The 19,972-nt window shown below is 44.7% G+C and overlaps 1 protein-coding gene across 1 annotated transcript in view; it reads right to left on the bottom strand.

Moving 5' to 3' along the window:
• Positions 1-19,972, bottom strand: part of Pdss2 (decaprenyl diphosphate synthase subunit 2) — a 239,951-nt gene that overhangs the window by 31,121 nt on the left and 188,858 nt on the right. The window contains exons 5-7 of the mRNA XM_038340229.1: positions 16,417-16,590; positions 15,146-15,277; positions 148-180 (exon numbers count right to left, since the gene is read on the bottom strand). Coding sequence (XP_038196157.1) covers positions 148-180; positions 15,146-15,277; positions 16,417-16,590 — 339 coding nt within the window. The remainder of the gene's footprint in view (positions 1-147; positions 181-15,145; positions 15,278-16,416; positions 16,591-19,972) is intronic.

Genomic DNA, 19,972 nt, shown 5'->3' with positions numbered 1-19,972 from the left:
TACAGAGATCTGATTGCTTTTGCCTCCAGAGTGCTAGGATTAAAAGTTTGTGCCACCATGCCCAGTCATAATGCTTCTTTTTTGACCTTTTAGATATAAAAGTGACCAACTGTAAAGCAGATGGTAGTATGCATACAAAAGACCCACCTTGGTGTAGTTTAATCTTCCCTTTTCTTGAGCCTGAAAGAGAAAAGAAGAAAATAATTTGTTAGTTGTTCCCCCCCTTTAGGAATATTCTAGTGTTTTGTGTTTTTTGTGTCCCCCCCCTTTTTCAAGACATGGTTTTGGAGCCTGGAGCCTGTCCTGAAACTCATTCTGTAGATCAGGCTGGCCTTGAACTCACAGAGTTCTGCTTGTCTCTGCCTCCTGAGTGCTTGAATTAAAGGTGTGCACCACCACTGCCTGGCATATTTTGTTTCTTTCTTTTTTTTTTTTTTTTTGGTTTTTCGAGACAGGGTTTCTCTGTAGCTTTGAAGCCTATCCTGGAACTAGCTCTTGTAGACCAGGCTGGTCTCGAACTCACAGAGATCCGCCTGCCTCTGCCTCCCGAGTGCTGGGATTAAAGGCGTGCGCCACCACCGCCCGGCTCATATTTTGTTTTTTAAAGGATAAAATTCATGAGGCTGGAAAAATAGCTCACTGGTTAAGAGCATGCACTGCTCTTTCAGAGTACACAAGTTTGGTTCCCAGTGTCCACGTCAGGAGGTCCTCAACCACCTGCAATTGCAGTTCCAGGGGCAGCGGATGTGTCTAGTCTCAGCAGCCACCTGCACTCACATGCACATACTCGCCCCACAATTAAAAGTAGTAGAAATATTAAAAAAATTAAAATTCAATTCCTTTCCCGCAAACGTCCTGTTTTATTTAACATATATTGAACCATATACATATTCATATAGCCAGTGATTTCTCTTTCTATATATTCATATATATGTACATCTGAAGAGTTCTTTCAACTTTTGTTTGAAATTTATACATATACAAACATAAACCCACATGCACACATTACATGCATATGCCTATAACATTCTCTCTCTCTCTCTCTCTCTCTCTCTCTCTCTCTCTCTCTCTCTCTCTCTCTCTCTCTCTTTTGTCCCTGCAGGCATACATGGTGGCTAGAGGTTGATATTAATATGTCTATTAATATGTCTTCTTTAATTGCATCAATCACTTCTCTACCTTATGTATTTTTTGAGATAGGGTCTCGCTGTGTAGTCCTGACTAGCCTGGAACTTGCTATGTATACGAGGCTGGTCTTAACCTCACAGAAATCTGTTGATCTCTCCTGAATGCTAGGTTGAAAGGCATGTACCACCATACCTGGACACATTACTTTCTTTTTTGGCCGGAGAGCAAGTTCTCAGGGTACACCTGTCTCAGCTCCCCAGTGCTGGGGTTGCAGACACGTGGCGCCATACCCATCTTTTACACACGTGTCAGGGATTCAAACTCAGGTCCTTAAGATTACATCACAGTTTATTCAGAGGCATATCCTGGCCCTGTCTATAAATTTTTTTAAAAGTAAAAGTTGAAAGAGCAGGACTCTAAGCATATGTACACTCCATCTGGATTTGTCATGACTCTTCACTGGGCTGGCTTCAGCACAGGTTGAGCATTCATGGGCTATTTCAGATATAACCATGTGGCAGCCATCAAACTAAAACCTTAACCTACATATTCAAGTCTCCCCATTGTCCCATTGTGCCTGATAACCTGAGTTGATTCCCAAGACCCACATGGTAGAAAGAGAACCAAGACCTACAATTGTCCTCTGACACACACACACACACACACACACACACACACACACACACGAGAGAGAGAGAGAGAGTTCCCCTTCTTTGAAGTCGAAGAGGCACAAAGAAGGGCCAATGAGATGGTGTAGCAAGTGAAAACCCTGTCAATCGGTTCTGCCTCCAGAAGCCCCATGTTGAAGAGAAGGAATTGACTCCCAAAAATCAAAATTGAAACAAAAGACTGGGGATGGCAACATGGCTCATTGAGTAAAGACACTTGTCACCAAGCTCGGTGACCAGAGTTTGATCCCTGGGACCCTCATGGTGGAAGGAGAGAATCAGCACCCTCAACTTGTGTCCTGACTGCCACGTGAGTACACACAAAACAAACAAACACAAGAGTAGACATCAGGTGACCACCAGAGACTTCGCCCAGCCTCGGGTGGGAGGGCCGTTTCCTGAGGACAGCAAATACTCTAAGGTCTTGACTGCAGTCACTCTAGAAGACCTGGGACTTCTTTGGAAGATAGATGTGTTGGGAGACTTCTAGAAAATATGGCTTCTAGGCCTTAACTGGATTTAGGATGGAAGAATATTGGACCAGGGTGGTGAGATGACTCAGGGGGGTAACGGTGCTTGCTGCCAAGCCTGGTAACCTGAATTCCATCCATGGCATGGTGGGATGAGAGGACTGACTCCCACGAGCTGTTCTCTGACCTGCACATGTGGCCCCAACACGTGCATGCTTGGGGCACACAGATACTCAGACACAGACAATAAGTAAGCAAATATAAAAATTAAAAAGAATACTGGACGATTAGTAGTTCCCCAATTCTGTGCTCTCTCAGATTCTGGGCTGGTGTTTTTAGAATCCCCCAGGTAGCTTATGAAAAGCAGATATTCCAGGTCCCTATCTGGGAGACTCTGATTTGTCTGAGGCCACTGGCCTGCTCTCAGTCTAGCATCCTTTCTGATTATGCTGCTTTCTGCATCTATGTTACTGAGAGAACAGCTAGTGGACTCCTTAGGTACCAAGGAGAATGCAATGTGTAACCCCCCTTTCTCTGTGGACTCCTTAGGTCCCAAGGAAAATACACTGTGTAAACCCCCTTCTCTGGGGACTCCTTAGGTCCCAAGGAGAATGCAGTGTGTAAACCCCCTTCTCTGACATCTGCCACTTGTCATGTGCATTTCCAGCAGAGCAAGATACTGTTAAAATAACTTTTTCAGTGGGGCCCAAAACAGGCTAACGCAAAATAATGCTGTGATCCAGCTCCAGTCCGGCACCTCCCCCTGCTATGGCGCTCATCTCTCAAGCCCTGTGAATTCTACCTTGCACTCCCTGGGGGCTTCATTAGGAGGGTCTTTGGAAGGGATTCACTCATCTCTTTGCCTGTAGGTGTGCTTTTCAATCCAGGTCATGAGCAGAGAAAGTAATTTTTCCCAGTCTTTAGCAGTTCACAGAGAATGTGGAGTTTGAACCTTGTTTTATCTTTTAAAAATACAAAAATAGATAAGAACACGCTCAGTGCTCCCAGCACAGGGGAACTCCTCAGCCAGCCTTGTGAGCACTGTAAAACAATAAAGCCAACAAAAGCTCCACCAGAGCCGGTTCTGATCCGGAGGGTGCAGGAAGGGATTCACCCCAAGAGGTTATGCTCGGGTCCACAGGAACCACGGCAGACAGATTCATGCCTGTTGGTAAGTAATGGAGGCGCAGTGCGGGCTTCTGCTTCTTGTAAGTCAGGTAACAAAGAGGGATGAGATGACGTAAACGAACTGTTTCCAATTTCCAATTATTATTGTCTATGCTTTGAAAGCTGCATATTGGGACACCTTTTTTTCTTTAAAATTTCTTATTCATTTTACATACCAACCCCAGTTCCCCCTCTGTCCCTGCCTCCTGCCACCCTCTTTCCCATCCCCATCCACTCCTCAGAAAGGGTAAAGCCTCCCAGGAGAGTCAACAAAGCCTGGCACATCAAGTTGAGGTAGGACCAAATTCCTCCCCCATGCATCAAAGCTGAGCAAGACATCCAACCATAGGGAATGGGCTCCAAAAAGCCAACTCATGCACCAGGCATAGATCCTGGCCCCGCTGCCATTGTCCCACAAACAGATCAAGCCACACAACTGTCACCTACATGCAGAGGGCCTAGTTTGATCCTATACAGGCTCCCCAGCTGTCGATCCAGAGTTCATGAGCTCCCACGAGCTCAGGTCAGATGTCTTGGTGGTTTTCCCCATCATGATCTTGACTCCCCCCACCCCGCCCTCCGCTCAAATAATCCCTTATTCCATTCTTTGACTAGACTCCAGGAGCTTGGCCCATTGCTTGACTGTGCATCTCTGCATCTGCTTCCATCAGTTGCTGAAAGTTCTATGATGACAATTAAGGTAGCCACCAATCCGATTACAGGAGAAGGCCAGTTTACCTAAAAGATCTCATCTAATTCCCCTTCCCAGGGTGATCCTCTTAGGGTCCTGGCTTCTCTGGGGCTGTGGCCTGTGGCCTGGTTGTCCTTTGCTTTACGTCTCATATCCACTTAGGAGTGACAACACACCGTGTTTGTCTTTCTGAGTCTGGGTTACTTCACGCAGGATGGTTTTTTTCTAGTTCCATCCATTTGCCTGCAAATTTCATAATGTCATTGTTTTTCACAGTTGAGCTAATATTCCATTGTATAAATGTACCACATTTACTTTATCCATTCTTCAGTTGAGGGGCATCTAGGTTGTTTCCAGGTTCTGGTCATTGTTCTCTGACTGCACATGTAGGCCCCCACTGAAATCACTACTGCTAGGCGTCTTAGCTGGGGTCATTCTTACAGATTCCTGGGAATTTCCCTAGCACCAGGTTTCTCTCTAACTCCATAATGGCTCCCTCTATCAAGAGATCTCTTCCATTGCTCTCCCTCTCTGTCTGCTGTAGGAAATCCTACAACCAGTAGTTACCCATTCATCACCTGTCCCTCTCCCAACTCAACCACCCCATTCCTTCATGTTCTTATTCCCCATCCTCTCCCCTCTACTATGCCCGCCCCCCACTTTTGTTTTGCTTTTTGAGACAAGACTTCATTTTGTAGCACAGGCTGACCTCAAACTTGTGGCAACCCTCCTGCCTCAGTCTCCTGCCTTGTACGGAGAAAACAGATCTTCCTGAAAACCAAGTCCCTGTGCATCTGCATTGCAAGGCACTGAGAGGGAAAGTGGAGTACATATTTAAAAAGCAGCACAGAGCAAGGGGTAAGGACACCTCCACCCTCCTCCAGAATGGTCTGGATACAGTGAGACAGAAACCGACCAGGTCCACTAGCCAGGAAGTTAGAGCAGCTCTCAGAGCTCTGGTTAAGTAGAAGCAGGCTTCCTGCTGCCAGGTTTTCCAGCTACAAAGCTCGAAAAGCAGGAAAAGCAGCCGAACCCAGGGAAAGCCTCTCCATGCAGTCTCAGCCATTTTTGCCTATCAATAACGCTGCGCGGGAGGCATCTGACAAGGAAGGCATTCTCAGAGCAGAACTGCTGGACAATGGACTGAACCATCCTTTCATCTGGGAAAGCTGACCTGTACCAGGAGGGAAATGTCAATGCTGGCCGGAGCAGCTCTTCATCATCTCTTCCTCTGGTCCGCTGGCAAGTGGAGGAGCAATACACAAAGGGGAAGCATGGAGACCAGCTCTCAAAAGAGAAGGAAGGGGCCTGTTTTTTTCACTTAATAAATCTCTCTACTTAGAGGTCTTAATTATCCTTTGCAACCTGATTTCTGGTGCTTTTGGAGAATTTTGGGGAGACATGAATTTAAAGTTGCCCAGTTTGGCCAGGAGAAAGCTGTGGGAGGGTCTTCTGTTTTAATAAAGAAACTGCCTTGGCCAGCCCTTAGGTGGGTGAAGTAGACAGAACAGGAAGAAGGAAGTGAGGTAGATGGCTCAGTCAGATGCCACGCCTCTCCTAAGTAAGACAGACCGCCTTGCCTCTCCTCGGTGAGACAGATGCGATGAAGCTAGCCACCAGGTCAGACATGCTGAATATTTCCCGTTAAGACACCGCTCGTGGTGTTACATAGATTTTTAGATATGGGTTAGTCAAGATGTGAGTAAGAGGCTGAAAATAATGGGCCAGGCAGTGTTTTAAATGAATACAGTTTCCGTGGAATTATTTTGGGTAAAGCTAGCTGGGTGGCGGGACACAGCCCCGCCGTTCCATCTACAGAAAGCAAACAAACAAAAATCTACTGTTGCTTCAGAATAGCCACGAGCACAAAACCAGGCTAACCATAGAGGTGGTTTTGCCCAGCAGAAGGTCCCAAGACAGTGGCCATCAACTTGGAGGGTGCACCTCAAGCACACTATGTTGAGAATCTAAGAGACTGGCTTTTCCATTTACATTCCTCTTCCTGTTACCCAGCCTTGGCATCCTGGCTGTCTATGCCTCTCCCACCTGCAGGCTCCTCTATTGTCTTCACAGCTTACAGTTTTAGCTCTGATGCATTTTTTCTTTGACCTCCCTTAACTTCCCATTTTCATTGGCAATCCTCTGCTTTGGACTTTCCACCATCAACAGGGCCCTCAAAGTGTCTTCACTGGTCTCTTAACTTGCTCCTCCAATCCCATCAATGTAACCATTCCCATCTTCATAATCAAGCTCTCTTCAAGAGCTATATCACACGTCACCATTCCCAAAGCCCTGTCCCAACTTACAACTGGACACAAGTTCTTTCTTCTGCCCACTCCCACCCCAGCATTAATTACACTGATATTCACACATCTATACATTACAATCTCAGTACATTTCTCCTATCACCTCAATAAAACAAGGAACCTTAAGGCAAATTACTGCTGCACCCTCTATAGTCAGTCACTTTGTTCTCTGACAATACAACATACGGCACACACACGCACACACACACATGTACACGCACACACATGCACACAGACACTAGTTCACTAGCTGTGGTCATTTGTTTGGAGACAGGGTCTTTTTTTTTTTTTAAAAATACTTTCCATTTTTTATTTTATGTGTATGAATGTATGTTTTGGCTGCATGTATGTCTGTGTGCCATATATGTGTCTGGCACCCACAGAAGCCAGAAGGTGGCACTGGAGTTGTAAATGGTTATGAACTGCCATGTGGGTGCTAGGAATTGAACCTGGGCCCTCTGGAAGATCAGTCAGTGCTCTTAACCTCTGAGCCATCTCTCCAGTCCAAGGCAGATTCTTTATAAGCAGCACAGGCTGGCCTCTAATTACAAATCTGCCTCCTTCTATCTCCCAAGTGCTGGGATCCTTTGTATTACAGTTTACTTATGTGGTTTTGAGACGATCTCAAGTAGCTCAAGCTGGCCTCAAACACCCATTTAGCTAAGGATGACCTGTGATCTTCCTATCTACACTTCCTGAGTCTAGGATTACAGGTGTGCACCACCATGCCTATTTGTATGTGGTGCTGGGGATTGAACCCAGGGCCTTGTACAGGCTAGGCAAGTACCCTAACAACCGAGCTGCATCTCTAGCCCATGGTGGGATTACTTAAGGAATATTTCAATTCAGAAGATATCCAGTCATATTCCAAGGTCACTCAAATAGTTCTTTCAAATGCTCACAACATTACTTCCTTAGAAATGCTTCAAAATAACACAGGCATGATGGTCTAATCTGTTAATCCAGCACTTGGGAGGCCGAGGCAAATATGATCAGGAATTCAAGAATCATTTGAGGAGGTAGCCTGAGATTCATCAGACCTTGTCTCAATCAATCATACACACACTCCTCCCTCCAGCAAGAAATGATTCAAACTATCTTAAACGATTAGGAGAATTTCACATATGCAATTTGTGAGAACCCCTAATGTGTATCTCTTTCATTTTAGAAACTCTATTAATTTTATGCATTGTGTAATTGTAATGGTTGTTCTGTCTCTTTAAGAGACAAGCCACACCCACTCCCTCCTCCATCCGCTGAGGATGCATCTTCTTGCTTGCATCTCTTTCTCTCTTCCCCCTCTCCTTTCTTCCCTCTTTCAAAGAGGCAGCTTTTGCCTCTCCCCACTTCTCCCTCACCCCTCCCGTTTCGGGACTGGCAGCCGTCTCTGCCTGGGACTGGCTGCTCTCAGGGCCCGCTGCCTGCTGCCACATGGCCTGCTATCACCGCTTGGGGACCTACAGCATTTCTGCTGCCTGCTGCCGCCAGGGATCTCGCAGCAATTTTTAATTTTTCCATTACACAGTGGACTTATCTAGTAGTCTTTGTTATCTTTTTTGAATAAAAAGTAACAGAGGGCTGGGTGGCGGTGGTGCACATGCCTTCAATCCCAGCACTCGGGAGGCAGAGGCAGGCGGATCTCTGTGAGTTCGAGGCCAGCCTGGTCTACAAGAGTTAGTTCCAGGACAGGCTCCAAAGCTACAGAGAAAACCTACCTCGGGGGAAAAAAAAGTAACAGAGGCTATCCAGGGACAAGTGAGTTACAGCTCAGCAACAGCAATGTGTAATACGCTTAAGGTATTTTACGGCTGGTTATGACAGTGTCAGAATGTGTCAAGCCTAAGTGACATTTCAGTACTTTCAGGAACAGCCGAGAATATAATCATAATTCTTACTTCTTCAGGTGACTTATAATGGCAGCAGAAAACTAGCGGGATCATTAAAAATAAAGCTTGCTGACCTGCAATAGCCCCTGGTCGCCCCGAGAGAGTCAGGGCACTGTGGTTCTCCGAAGGATTCACTTCTTTCATTAGAGTGAAATGAAAACCGAGTAATGACTTCACCTCCCCAGGTGAATCACCCATTCACCAACTGCATTTTCACCTGATCATTATTTTTCAGCAGCTACAAATTTAAATTTAAAATGAAGGTAGTGAGGGATGTGTTGAATTTAGTATGGAGACAGTGCTCAACAGCTATTCAGCTGTTACGGGGCCCAGTTTCTGTTCCCGACTGTCTCCTGAGGAAGGGTGTCTATGCTCAGGGCTCAGGGGCTGACTGCCCAGTATCTAATCAAGACAGCTGCTGCTGCAAAGCTTTGCGGAGCAGAGCCTGAGACGACATTGCAAGGTGCTGTTCTAGCTTCACAGCACTGCCAAACAGGCACTAAGAGAAAGCGAGCTTGCGTCTGCATCCAGTCGCTAGTCCTCTCTCTCTGCACAGAAAATCAAAGAGTAGTTACAACACCAACCTGCTGGAGCAGGGCAGAAAGTAGCTTTACACGTGGTAAGGAGATATCACATGGGTCTTCCAACATCAGGAACAAGATTTTCTTTCCGAAAGAATTTCTTCTAGATTTATTTATTGTATGTGGATGAGTGCACCCTTTCTGACTAAAGCCTGCAGAGAGGTTTGAAGGGGGTCAGGTCCCCCTGGAGCCGGAGTCACAGACACTGAATCATCACGGAGGTGAGGGAACCAGAGCGGGGTCCCTGGCAAGAGCCGCAGTGCTCTCAGCCCACGGGCCGTCCTACCAGCCCCCCTCTTCTGACACAGGGCGTCACTGCAGCTCTGCCTGCACTGGACCATGTAGACCAGGCTGGCTTTGAGCTCAGAGATCCTTTCCCCTCTGCCTCCCTAGCGCTGGTTTGAAAGGCATGTGCGGCCACACCCGACATTTCAATTGTTATGGGGGGCACATCAAGTGTGGTGAGAGACAGCGGAGGGGAGTGCCTTCTTCCTCCACCCTGACATCTCAGGGATGGCTCTCTGGTCCCTAGGCCCGTCCGCACATGTCTCTACTGCTGAATCATCTCACCGGTCCTGGTTTAAGTTTTAAACAGAGATGTATCTTTTTCTTGTATTGTATCTCTTAAGAAATCTATGTTTTGGATTAATTTGAGAACTAAAACATAGTTTACAAACGACCCAGTTCAATGCCATAAATTTACAGGAACAATAAAAGGATATGAGAGAATGTGATTACAGTCACACAATGCGGCAGAGGCCACATCAGAGATTGTGATTACAGTTACACAATGCGGCAGAGGCCACATCAGCGCCCAGGCCTAACTCCCGTCCTCCACGGGCACCTTGCTTCTACCAGTTTGACTCCACTGGACAGAACAGGCTGTCACCAACAGCGTTACCCAGAGACAACCAAATGTAAACACATGCCCGCGCACAGACACTTCTGGACAGAAGGGTGACTACTCCAAGTACCAGTGCCAGGGTTAGGAGTCATTAGTAAGTGAATTTGCTATCTTCTTCAGGATCTTACAGTCAAATTCAAAACTGGAGGGAGACTAGGTCACAGAAATAATGGAAGAGTAAATCACATGAACAAACTGGAGATTATTGAGTAACCCTCTGACCCTCTGAGATTTAGTTATGCTACACAGATAGTGTGTACTAACTCTGAGTTATTCATGGAACCGGATCGTTATCTTAATGAGGTTCACACAAACATGTTACTACAATCTAGGTGACTAGGAAAACTCACGGAAAGAGTTGAAGAATGAGGTCCGCACATAGTTAGAAACTAATTGCTTTGAGTGAGTCTCTTTCTCTTTACTGCGGATTCTTTCTTCACAACTCAGATAGGAAAGCTTGTGAACGGACAATAAGCCAGTCTTTCCCATGGGATGAGGACTGAGTAGTCTCCACAAGGTCCCTGGGGCAGAGGTGGAAACTGCTTGCATCATCTCGGTGCTCCCCAGCCTCCACACCAGCTCCACTTGACATGCTTTTCCACATCATTTCCCTCTAAACCTAAAATCAGTATGGGGAGAAAGACTTAGGTTTTAGGACATTTCTCCAACTACTTGGGTGTTCCTGGACCACTCTTGTGTAGATTTACAACTATGCATGTCTGCAAAAACCCTGAGTTTTGACTTGCTTTCCCCATAATCCATATCTATGTTATGGCTTCATAAATACCTCTAACTCCAAGGGAGAGCTGCTAGTTTTCATTTAACTTATTCAGTGCATCTTTCAACCAAAATGTAAATTTGCAACGTATTCTAATGCAACCCAATTAGAGTTAGTAGTGCCATCTGCATACATAGATTCAGTTCAGCTGTCAAAATAACCTCACATACAACCTCAGCTGCCTCATACTTCACGCAGCCTTTTCATACATTTGTTTGTTTGAGGCAGGGTCCCGTGAAGCTGGGGGTGACCATGAACTCCCGAAACTCTTGTTTCTACCCCGGGATTTCAGGTGTAAGCCACCATACCCATCTCAAATTTTTTTCAACGGGTCAATTTTAATTTTCTTTCTTATACAATTAATATTTTAGTATGTTTTGCCCACATCTCTGAAAGTTGTTTTTTATGACTGAGGTCTAGAAGTGAAATTAAATTATAGTTTTAAAACAGAAATAAAGAGAATAGTATTTAAAAGTCATGCAGTATAAAAACGCTTTAAGAAAAAAAGGTTTAGCACCTTGCAGACCCTAAGTCCTTCTCTTTAGTCTTTTCTTCTATTTTCAAATATTGCTCTTTCCTGATTTTAAAACTTTAGACATTATCCATTACTACATGAAAGAAATACTTAAATCTTTCACATGTTCAAACACTTCCCCCTACCTTCCTCCTATTCAATCAAACTTTTTGGTTAGTTCTTATTCTAACTGGTGCTGGATGATGCTCGTGAAGTTCATCCCTTTGTGACTTGAGACTGCAGTAAGCCACACAAAAGCCCCTGAGTGTGCAGGAAGGCCATGTGTGTTTCGCTTGTTCCCTGGGGAACTGCTGCAGTATACGCCTGCTCCCTGGCTGCTGAGGACAATGAGATTGAGGTGGTTCAAAGACACTGCAAAGGCCAGCTAACGGCAAGGGGGTTCAGATGAAGGCAGAGAAATACGACATTAATATGCAGTGCAGGGGAACAGCACCCACACAATAGCCCTTGCAGGTGTTCACCTGAGCAAGGCGCTTATTGCTAGGCTAAAGCTGGACAAAGGCCAGAGCAAATTTCTGAAGGCAGGAAGGCCAACAGGTCAGAAGAGAAAGGCAAACATGAGGAAGAACTTGGTGAGGAAGGCAAGCATGACTGGGACCAGCGCGCAGTGCGGGCTGACTGCGGATTCCCACGTCATGTGGGTCCTGTGGAACTTCGCACGATCTCTCTCGAATGCTTTTCATTTTCCTCTCATCTTGGCTCAATGAATCTACTTTTACAATTTTGGTTAATAATTTTTGAATGAAAATTGAAAATATCTCCTAACTCTAAATGGTATGTCCATCATTTCATAAACAAAATCCATTTCTTATAAAATATTCAGGACTTAAATTTTTATGCTATATAAATATTAGTCTCTAAGCCATATGGAACATTGTGATTACATTTCCTTTCTTATGCATTTTTAATTTTTCTCTGCAAATAGGCCAATAATTGCTTCATTTTATTCCATGTGTGGCTGTTTTATTTATTATTGTGTAATTCTGGGGATTGAACTGAGGGTCTCACACATGGTAGTCAGCACTTTAAAACCGAACTCACCTCCATCTCTTCTACTTTTTACTTTTTATTTTGACAGAGGGCCTCACTAAATTGCTCAGCTTGGCTATGAATTCCCTCTGTAATTCAGGCAGGCCTTGAACCTGGGATCTGTCTGCTCCAGTCTTCTCAGAAACCGGGATTCCAGGCTTGGCAAAGTATGCCATTCAATTTCATGAACACTCTTTTCTGGGGGAGGAGAGTCTTTGAGACAGGGTTTCTCCGTGTAGCCCTGGTTATCCTGGAACTTGCTCTATAGACCAGAATGGTCTTACACTCACAGAGATACCCTGCCTCTGCCTCCAGAGTGCTGGGTTTAAAGGGGTATGCCACCACTGCCTGGCTGGACACTTATACAGAAAGGTGAGGCAGGCCTTTGGAACTAGATGGTTATGAAGCTCCATGTGGGTGCTGGGAACTGAACTGGGTCTCTGCAACAGCAGCAAGTGCCCCGAAGCACTGGGCCATCTTTCTAACCCCCAAATTTAATTTTTTTTCAGACAGGGTCTCATGTAGTCCAGGCTGGTCTCAAACTGGATGACGTAGCTGAGAAATGACCTTGAACTAGTAATCCTCCTGCTCTCCCGACAAATGCTGGGGCTACAGGTGTGAACCATCTTGCCTCGCCATCTGTAATTCTCAGTATGATCAAGCATATTAGGTAACTTATTAATTCCAGTTTTACTCTTAGAGATACTTTTCCTGGGGTAGGGCAGACAGCTCAGCAAGCATGAGGGCTGCTGCGTGGTCCCCCAGAAAAGCTAGATGCAGGAACGTAATCTGTTATCCCAGTGCTCCTGCAGGAAGATGGAAGGCAGAGAAGGAGAGTCCCTAGGAGCTCATGGGTGAACAAAAAAGGGCCTACCTCAAACATACTGTGAGCAACGACTCACATCTGAGGTTGCCGTTTGACATCCACATGTGGGCTGTGTGCCATGTGTGCACTGTCACTGACAAACACAAACACTCACACACATGAACACACACACATACACACACGCACACACACACACACACACACACACACACACACACACTTTCAGAAAGAGAGGAATCCCTCCTGGAGCTATTTGTCCTCTTGTCTTAGTGACGCTTGCATGCATAGCTATGAGTCTAAGACTTGCTAGCATGACACATAGGGAAACACGCTACTGAAGGATTTGGATTGACCCTGCAGCGGATCTGCTTGGGATACTTCAATAGTTACTTAATCTCTCTGTGCCTCGGACTCTTAACTGGAACAAAATTGACATGTGGTACAAGCTGCTATTGTAGGCCTTATTATGGTTCATGTCTGTGTCTCATCACCTACTTTTTAGACTTCTTTTTTTAAATAATGCTGAGGCTGATTCCAGGGTTTTGCACATACCACTGAGCCGTGTCTTCAGCCCTGTCTCCTTGTCTTTGACAGAATATATTCCATACTCTCAGAAACAAGGATAGGGAAGGTAAGTTTCCTGACACTCTGTAGATCTTGAGTTTACAATGTTCATTCCTCATCCTAATGAGCACAGGGAACATAGGGACAGGTCTCCATGCCCAGCTGCTTATTTGCCTATTCTAAGCTTGCTTTTACTTTTAATTCACCGTTATTTTATATATGAGTACTTCCTTGCATGTATGGCTGTGTATTACAAGTGCACCTGGTGACCCCAGAGGCCAGAAGAGGGCATCAGATCCTCTGAAACTAAAGTTATAGAGGTTGTAAGCTGCCAAGTGGGTGAACGGAACTGAACCCCGGTCCTCTAAAGAGCAACAAGTGCTCCTATCCACCGAGCTATGTCTCCAACCCCACAAGCTTCCTATTAAATAAATCTACAATATTTTTTATGTTTTATAATCTAATTTCTTGTTCAAGGTTTGTCCTTTCTCATATACTACCTGGTCCGTTTCTTGGGTTTAATATTGTGCTAAGGGTACTATAATAGTGTGTCTAAGTTGTCCTCACACTGTCTCTGTTTCCTCCAAGATCCCTCCTGGCAGTTTGCTTTAGACTGCCTTTAATGGTGGGGTGTTTTCTCAATGCCCTGTGGTCCCTCTTCCATATTCTTCTCCAGGGTGAGGGAGCTAGTCATGGGCATGCTGAGGCTGGTCACTGGAGGTGACTGTTCATGGATATGGAACGTTTACTGAGTGGTCCCTGAACTGACCCTCCACCCCCACCAGTCCTTTCTTTGGGGTTTGACAGTTCCCTAAGAATGAACTCTTCCAGTTTTCTCTGGTGAATATGAGGGATTTTAAGCTGGCCGCTAGCATTTTGAGAGTCATTACACGAGGATTAGGAGAGGGAAAATTTTGTCTTCAGAATGTAGATCCTCACTGAGGCGCTCTGTTGTAAGGCTGCCACCCCTGTATTCCCACCCTCAGCTGCGCTTGTCACCCTTCCTACATCTACAGACTCAGTATAACAGTGCCAACTACAGCCACTTAGTTCAATAAATCCCGGGAGACTCTGGATGAAAAGGCAGGAAGCTTTTTTTTAACCAGAGTTTCTGTACTAGGAGAAACCAAACAGTCCCTCTACTGTGCCATCCCCAGTCCACGTCCCTTCATTCTTCCACTCCACCATGCTCCCCACCCTCCTGACTTTGATAATGTCTCAGAATGGGTGCTCAAGGCCCAAGTTTGTTTTAAAATAACCCAATGAGCTGACAGACGGAGCTCCTGATACTGTGCAGTGTGCACCCGAGTCCACAGATGGGAAACTGCCGTCAGTTAAACGGTGGTAGTACTACCAGGCCCAATTTCTGAAGCTGCTAGGAAAACTCCCAACGTTAATTAGCATTCACAACAGGCACTAGCGCTATGGTATCTATGCACTCGGACCTAAGAAAACACGCCAGTGTGGCCTCCAGCCCGTGTTTTACCTCTTAAACATGTAGGTTATACAGAATCCACCTGCAGAGGAAACAGGCTTCCACCACGTACTAGGTATTATGCTCTAAGATAACTACATACCAAGGGTATCAAAAATAGGAGTGAGTTCAACTCACCTCAGCCATCTGCTTAATCCACAAATCTCTTCCGAGAAACTCCTGATGTAAGACTACAGGTGCTGAGTTTAGGTCAAAAGTCTTGGAGTCACCGGTCTTGTCTTTAATAAAAGGCTGAAGGTCAGAATTTATCTAGGAGGAACAGTTAGAGGAGCTACATGAGTACAATGTATCGGTTCAGGACACCAGTTACAGTGTCTCCATGCATTGTAATAGGATTTAATGAGCACCAACATTCTGGAGGACTTAGCAACAATCTGTAAATTTCTTTTGGATTTAATTTTCATAATGTGTATGCCTCTGGTGATGAATCTAGGACCTGAGTGTAAGCAGTCACTGCCATCAAGCTACATCCTCAGCCCCCTCTTTCAGTTAAATGTAGAGACTTAAATAAACACATAATAAATACAACTTGTTTATAAAGGAACCCAAGTTTCAATGAAATGTGAAAAATTTACCGGGAATCACACACACGTAACACTTATATAAACACACACACATACACACATACACACACGTATACATAATACATACACAGACACAGACATGCATACACACAGACACACACAAACAAAATGTATGTATCCCTGCCTTGTATGAGTTAAGTAACAACTGAAAGCATGTAACTGAAATTTTGGGAGTATTATTATTATTATTATTTTGAGACTGAGTCTTTCTATTATGTAATTCTGGCTGCTCTAGGTAACTGAAAATGTAAAGTTAGATGAAGGCAACCAAAATGCAGCAGGTTTAGTGAAATTTATTTCTCGTACATCTTTGAAAAGAATGGTATTCCTCCCTTCTAGGGTCTCCTACTCTTGGGAGTGCTCTTACTTTTTCTTAATAAATCTATGCTCCAGTTTTGACAAAAAAATTAAAATCACTTATTAAAATTAAAGCTTTCAATTTTATTCAGTAAAATTTTTATGAACTTTTCACAACTTGTTTAACGTAATGATTTATGAGGGAACTATAGCAAAAATAAGAAAATAGTGCACACTGCACAGAAATAATATTTCATGTTATTTAATAATTTTAAGGAGTTACTTCAAGAATTCTTTCAGGTAGTAAGAAAACATAAACATCAAAATTACATAGAATTTGCCAATTATATTGCTTATATAACCACCACTCTCTCTGACTGACATATTTTTTTTGTATACAATAAGCATTTTTCAAGATATAAAAGTAGCTTATCAAGTGCCAGCAGTTTTCTGGCACTTATCATATTTATCATATTTCAGTATGCAGAACATAGGGTGTACAAATACCTTATGACTCATGGCCATGTGCTTCCCATACTGAAATGCCATGTCTTGGACCTCAGCACCGTGCTTTGCCAATTCCATTGCAGCCTGGCAGCTCTTCGCTAGCAAGGCACAATGGGACAGAAAAGTCTGCTCCTTCCAAGTCGACATTCCAATATCATCTGTGATAGAGTGTTCCTAAAAATGTAAAAAGACCAAGATGAAAAGGCTTTAGATAAACTGAACTGTGTTTTTGAAGGATAAAAGCCTCAAGAGCCAGGCAGGTCTGGAGGTGTACCTTTGCAATCTCAGTAACTGAGAGGCTAAGGCAGCCTGTAAACTCCAGGCTAGAGCTACCCTGTTTTAGGAAAAACAACAACATTGTAAGGAACAACTCCAAACACTGCTGCTTCGAAATAAGCGGGAATGCAAGCAGCTGAGCCCCGGCTCGAGCCACCAAGAGCAGTACACTGGGTAACTGTTTCACTGCGGAAATGAAGAAAAGGTGAGGGAAATGGTAAAGCACTTTTTAAAATTCTGAGCTTAAGAACGTCTATAAAATATATACTACCATTTAAAACAAACACAGGGATTTAGACGTCTAAATTGACTCCTGCTTATATGCGCTATCAGTTCTTAAATGTCACTGAGCGTTCTGAAACACGATGATCCTACTGCATCCAACTTAGGTGAAAATAGTGAGGGCATAAAGAAGACAGTGTAAATAGGGAAAACTTACTACAAACAAGAAGATTATTGAGTATAGGAGCAGAGGACATAATTAATAATTGACATAATCACTATAAAACCAATCAGAAAGTGTAATAGACAAGGTCTTTTATTCTACTATATACACATAAATTTAAAAAACTAGAGCTGAGCACAGTGTCACACACCTGTGAAGGCAGAAGAATCAAGAGTTCAAGGCCAACCTGGACCACATGAAACTGTTTCAAGCATCAAGCCCCAATAATAAACCAAGTAAAGGCTATGGCTACGTTTGCTCCTGACAGGATGAAGGTGAGAGGGAGAATGTAAGGATGCAGCGAGTTCAAGAGAGCGGGACCAGAAGGCTAGTCCAGTGCTGGCAACGGCACCCGTCCTGAAAACAGGCAAGTGGATTCTAAACGTCCAAAGGAGGAGGAACATGTGTGCTCCAGTCCCTGGTCAGTGCCATGTAACTAGCAGCTCATCCTCAGACTGTGAACCAAGACAAAACCTGCTTTCAAAAGGAAGGAAGGGCCGGGTGGTGGAAGCCGATGCTTTTAATCCCAGCACTCAGGAGGCAGAGGCAGGCAGAGCTCTGTGAGGCCAGTCTGGTCTACAAAAGCTAGTTCCAGGACAGGCTCCAAAGCTACAGAGAAACCCTGTTTTGAAACTTCCCCTCGCCACCCCAAAAAAGGAAGAAAGGAAGGAAGGAAGAAAAGAAGGAAGGAAGGAAGGAAGGAAGGGAAGGAGGGAGGGAGGGAGGGAGGGAGGGAGGAAGGAAGGAAGGAAGGAAGGAAGGAAGGAAGGGTGTCTCAGTCACTGTTCTATTACTATGAAGAGACACCATGACCATGTCAAACCAAGCCAAGATTTATGAAACAAAGTGTTCCCTCCCTCCCTCCCTCCCCCCTCCCTCCTTCCTTCCTTCTTTTTCTCTTATGACATAGGTTCTCTGTGTAACAGTCCTGGCTGTCCTGGAACTTGCTTTGTAGACCAGGCTGGCCTTGAACTCACTGAGATCTGCCTGCCTCTGTCTCCCAAGTGCTGGAATTAAAGGCGAGTGCCACCACTACCTGGCTGAAAGTAAGTGTTCAATTGGCAGCTTGCGTACAGTTTTAGACTACTAATACACGGTCATGATGATAGGAAACAGCAGACAGACATGGTGCTGGAGCACTAGAGCACTAGGGAGCTGTAACATCCCGATCCATCTGCAGCAGTTGAAGAGAGGGAGAGATTCTGGGCCCAGCAAAAGGCCTTTGAAACTTCAAAGTCCAACCCCAGCAACACACTGGCTCCTCTGATTAGGCCACACCTCCTAATCCTTCTAGTCCTTTTCAACAGTTCCATTCTCTAGTGACTACTCATTCAAATATATGAGCATGTGGAGGCCATTCCTATTCAAACCACCACAGAGGGTACAAGGAAGGAGGGAAGAAGGAGAATATCAAGGACAGTCTTGAAAACAGAAGGTCATGTACTTTATGTGAGTATGGAGTGGTGTGGGCAAACAAGAACACTGAATTTTACCTAGCCCCACCTGATAAAGCAGTGCTACCAAGACTCAGTAATCAAAACACAAAAAAAAATGAAAACTGGGGCTGAAGAGATGGCTCCACGGAGCACTTCCAGTGCTTGCAGAAGAGCTGTTATCTATACATATAGATCCACGTGAGTATCTATACATGTATCTATATATACACATAATTAAAATCAAAAATAAAAATATGTGTATAAAAATTTACTATAATTTATGGAGAAGTTGAGTTGGGCTTTCCAGGAAATGTACCATTTACTAGAAAGAACTATTTGGAGAAAAGTGAAATCTGATCTGCGTTTCCCCTCACATGTAGGTAGACCTCCTAATCCTGAAACCTCGCACAGGAACTAGGTTTTAACCGTCAGAATTTAGGGTTGTGAGACAGAGGGTTAACTGAGTGGGCGGTATGAAACCACAGGGTCTTTATCTCTCTGTTTGAGGCAGGGTCTCAGGTAGCTTAGACCTTGAGCTCACTACGAAGCTAAGATGACTTGAGCTCTTGATTCTCCTGTCTTATGCACAATCATGCACTTTTCACACGTCCTGGTAAGTGAGGCACCAGAATCAGGGTTGGAAAAACGAGAGATGTTGGTTCATGTGAGACAGCACCATGAGCCAAGCAAATCTCCAAGTTCAAGGCCAGTCTTGTCTACAGAGTGAGTTCCAGGACAGTCAAGGCTACACAGAGAAACACAGTCTTGAAAAACCAAACAACACTAACAATACTCCCCAAAACTAGGATAGGCAAGGGCATGGATTTCCCTAGAGAAGTCTCCATAGGGAATGCATTTCTGTCGCCTTCTTGATTTTGTGGCTTCTCATACTGGCTGGTGGAAGGGGAAACTAGATGGAAATTTTGGTATTTCTATCAAAATTACTAATGCATTTGCTCCATGACCTAGGAATTACACACCTAGAAGTCATTTTATGCATTACACACATGTACAGTGAAGCCAGCAGAAGGTCACGGTCCCTGATCATCTAGCTGCCACAGTGACATTTGTTTAAAGACAGAATCCAGAATCGAGCTGGCCTGCAGGATATGTGCATGGCTAGATCCTCACCGCTTTCTGGTCCTGCTCAACATTCAAGTTCCCTTTAACCAGGAATCTCCTTCTCTTCCCACCACCTCCTAGCCCCTTCCTTTGACACCTTTTCTTTGACCACAGCAGATGTCTCACAGCCTCCTTCGGTGAAGGATTTGTCTTTCTCCTTCCTCAGAGTATAAGCTCCGTGAAAGCAAGGACGGCAGCGATCAAGTGACCCACGGACACAAATCCTGGGGGACATACAAGCACCTACGGGATGGAGGAGTGTCTATGTGTTACTTTC

The sequence above is a fragment of the Arvicola amphibius genome, chromosome 8, assembly GCF_903992535.2.
Source record: "Arvicola amphibius chromosome 8, mArvAmp1.2, whole genome shotgun sequence".
Classification (NCBI taxonomy): Eukaryota; Metazoa; Chordata; class Mammalia; order Rodentia; family Cricetidae; genus Arvicola; species Arvicola amphibius.
This window is presented reverse-complemented; position numbering and strand designations above follow the sequence as displayed.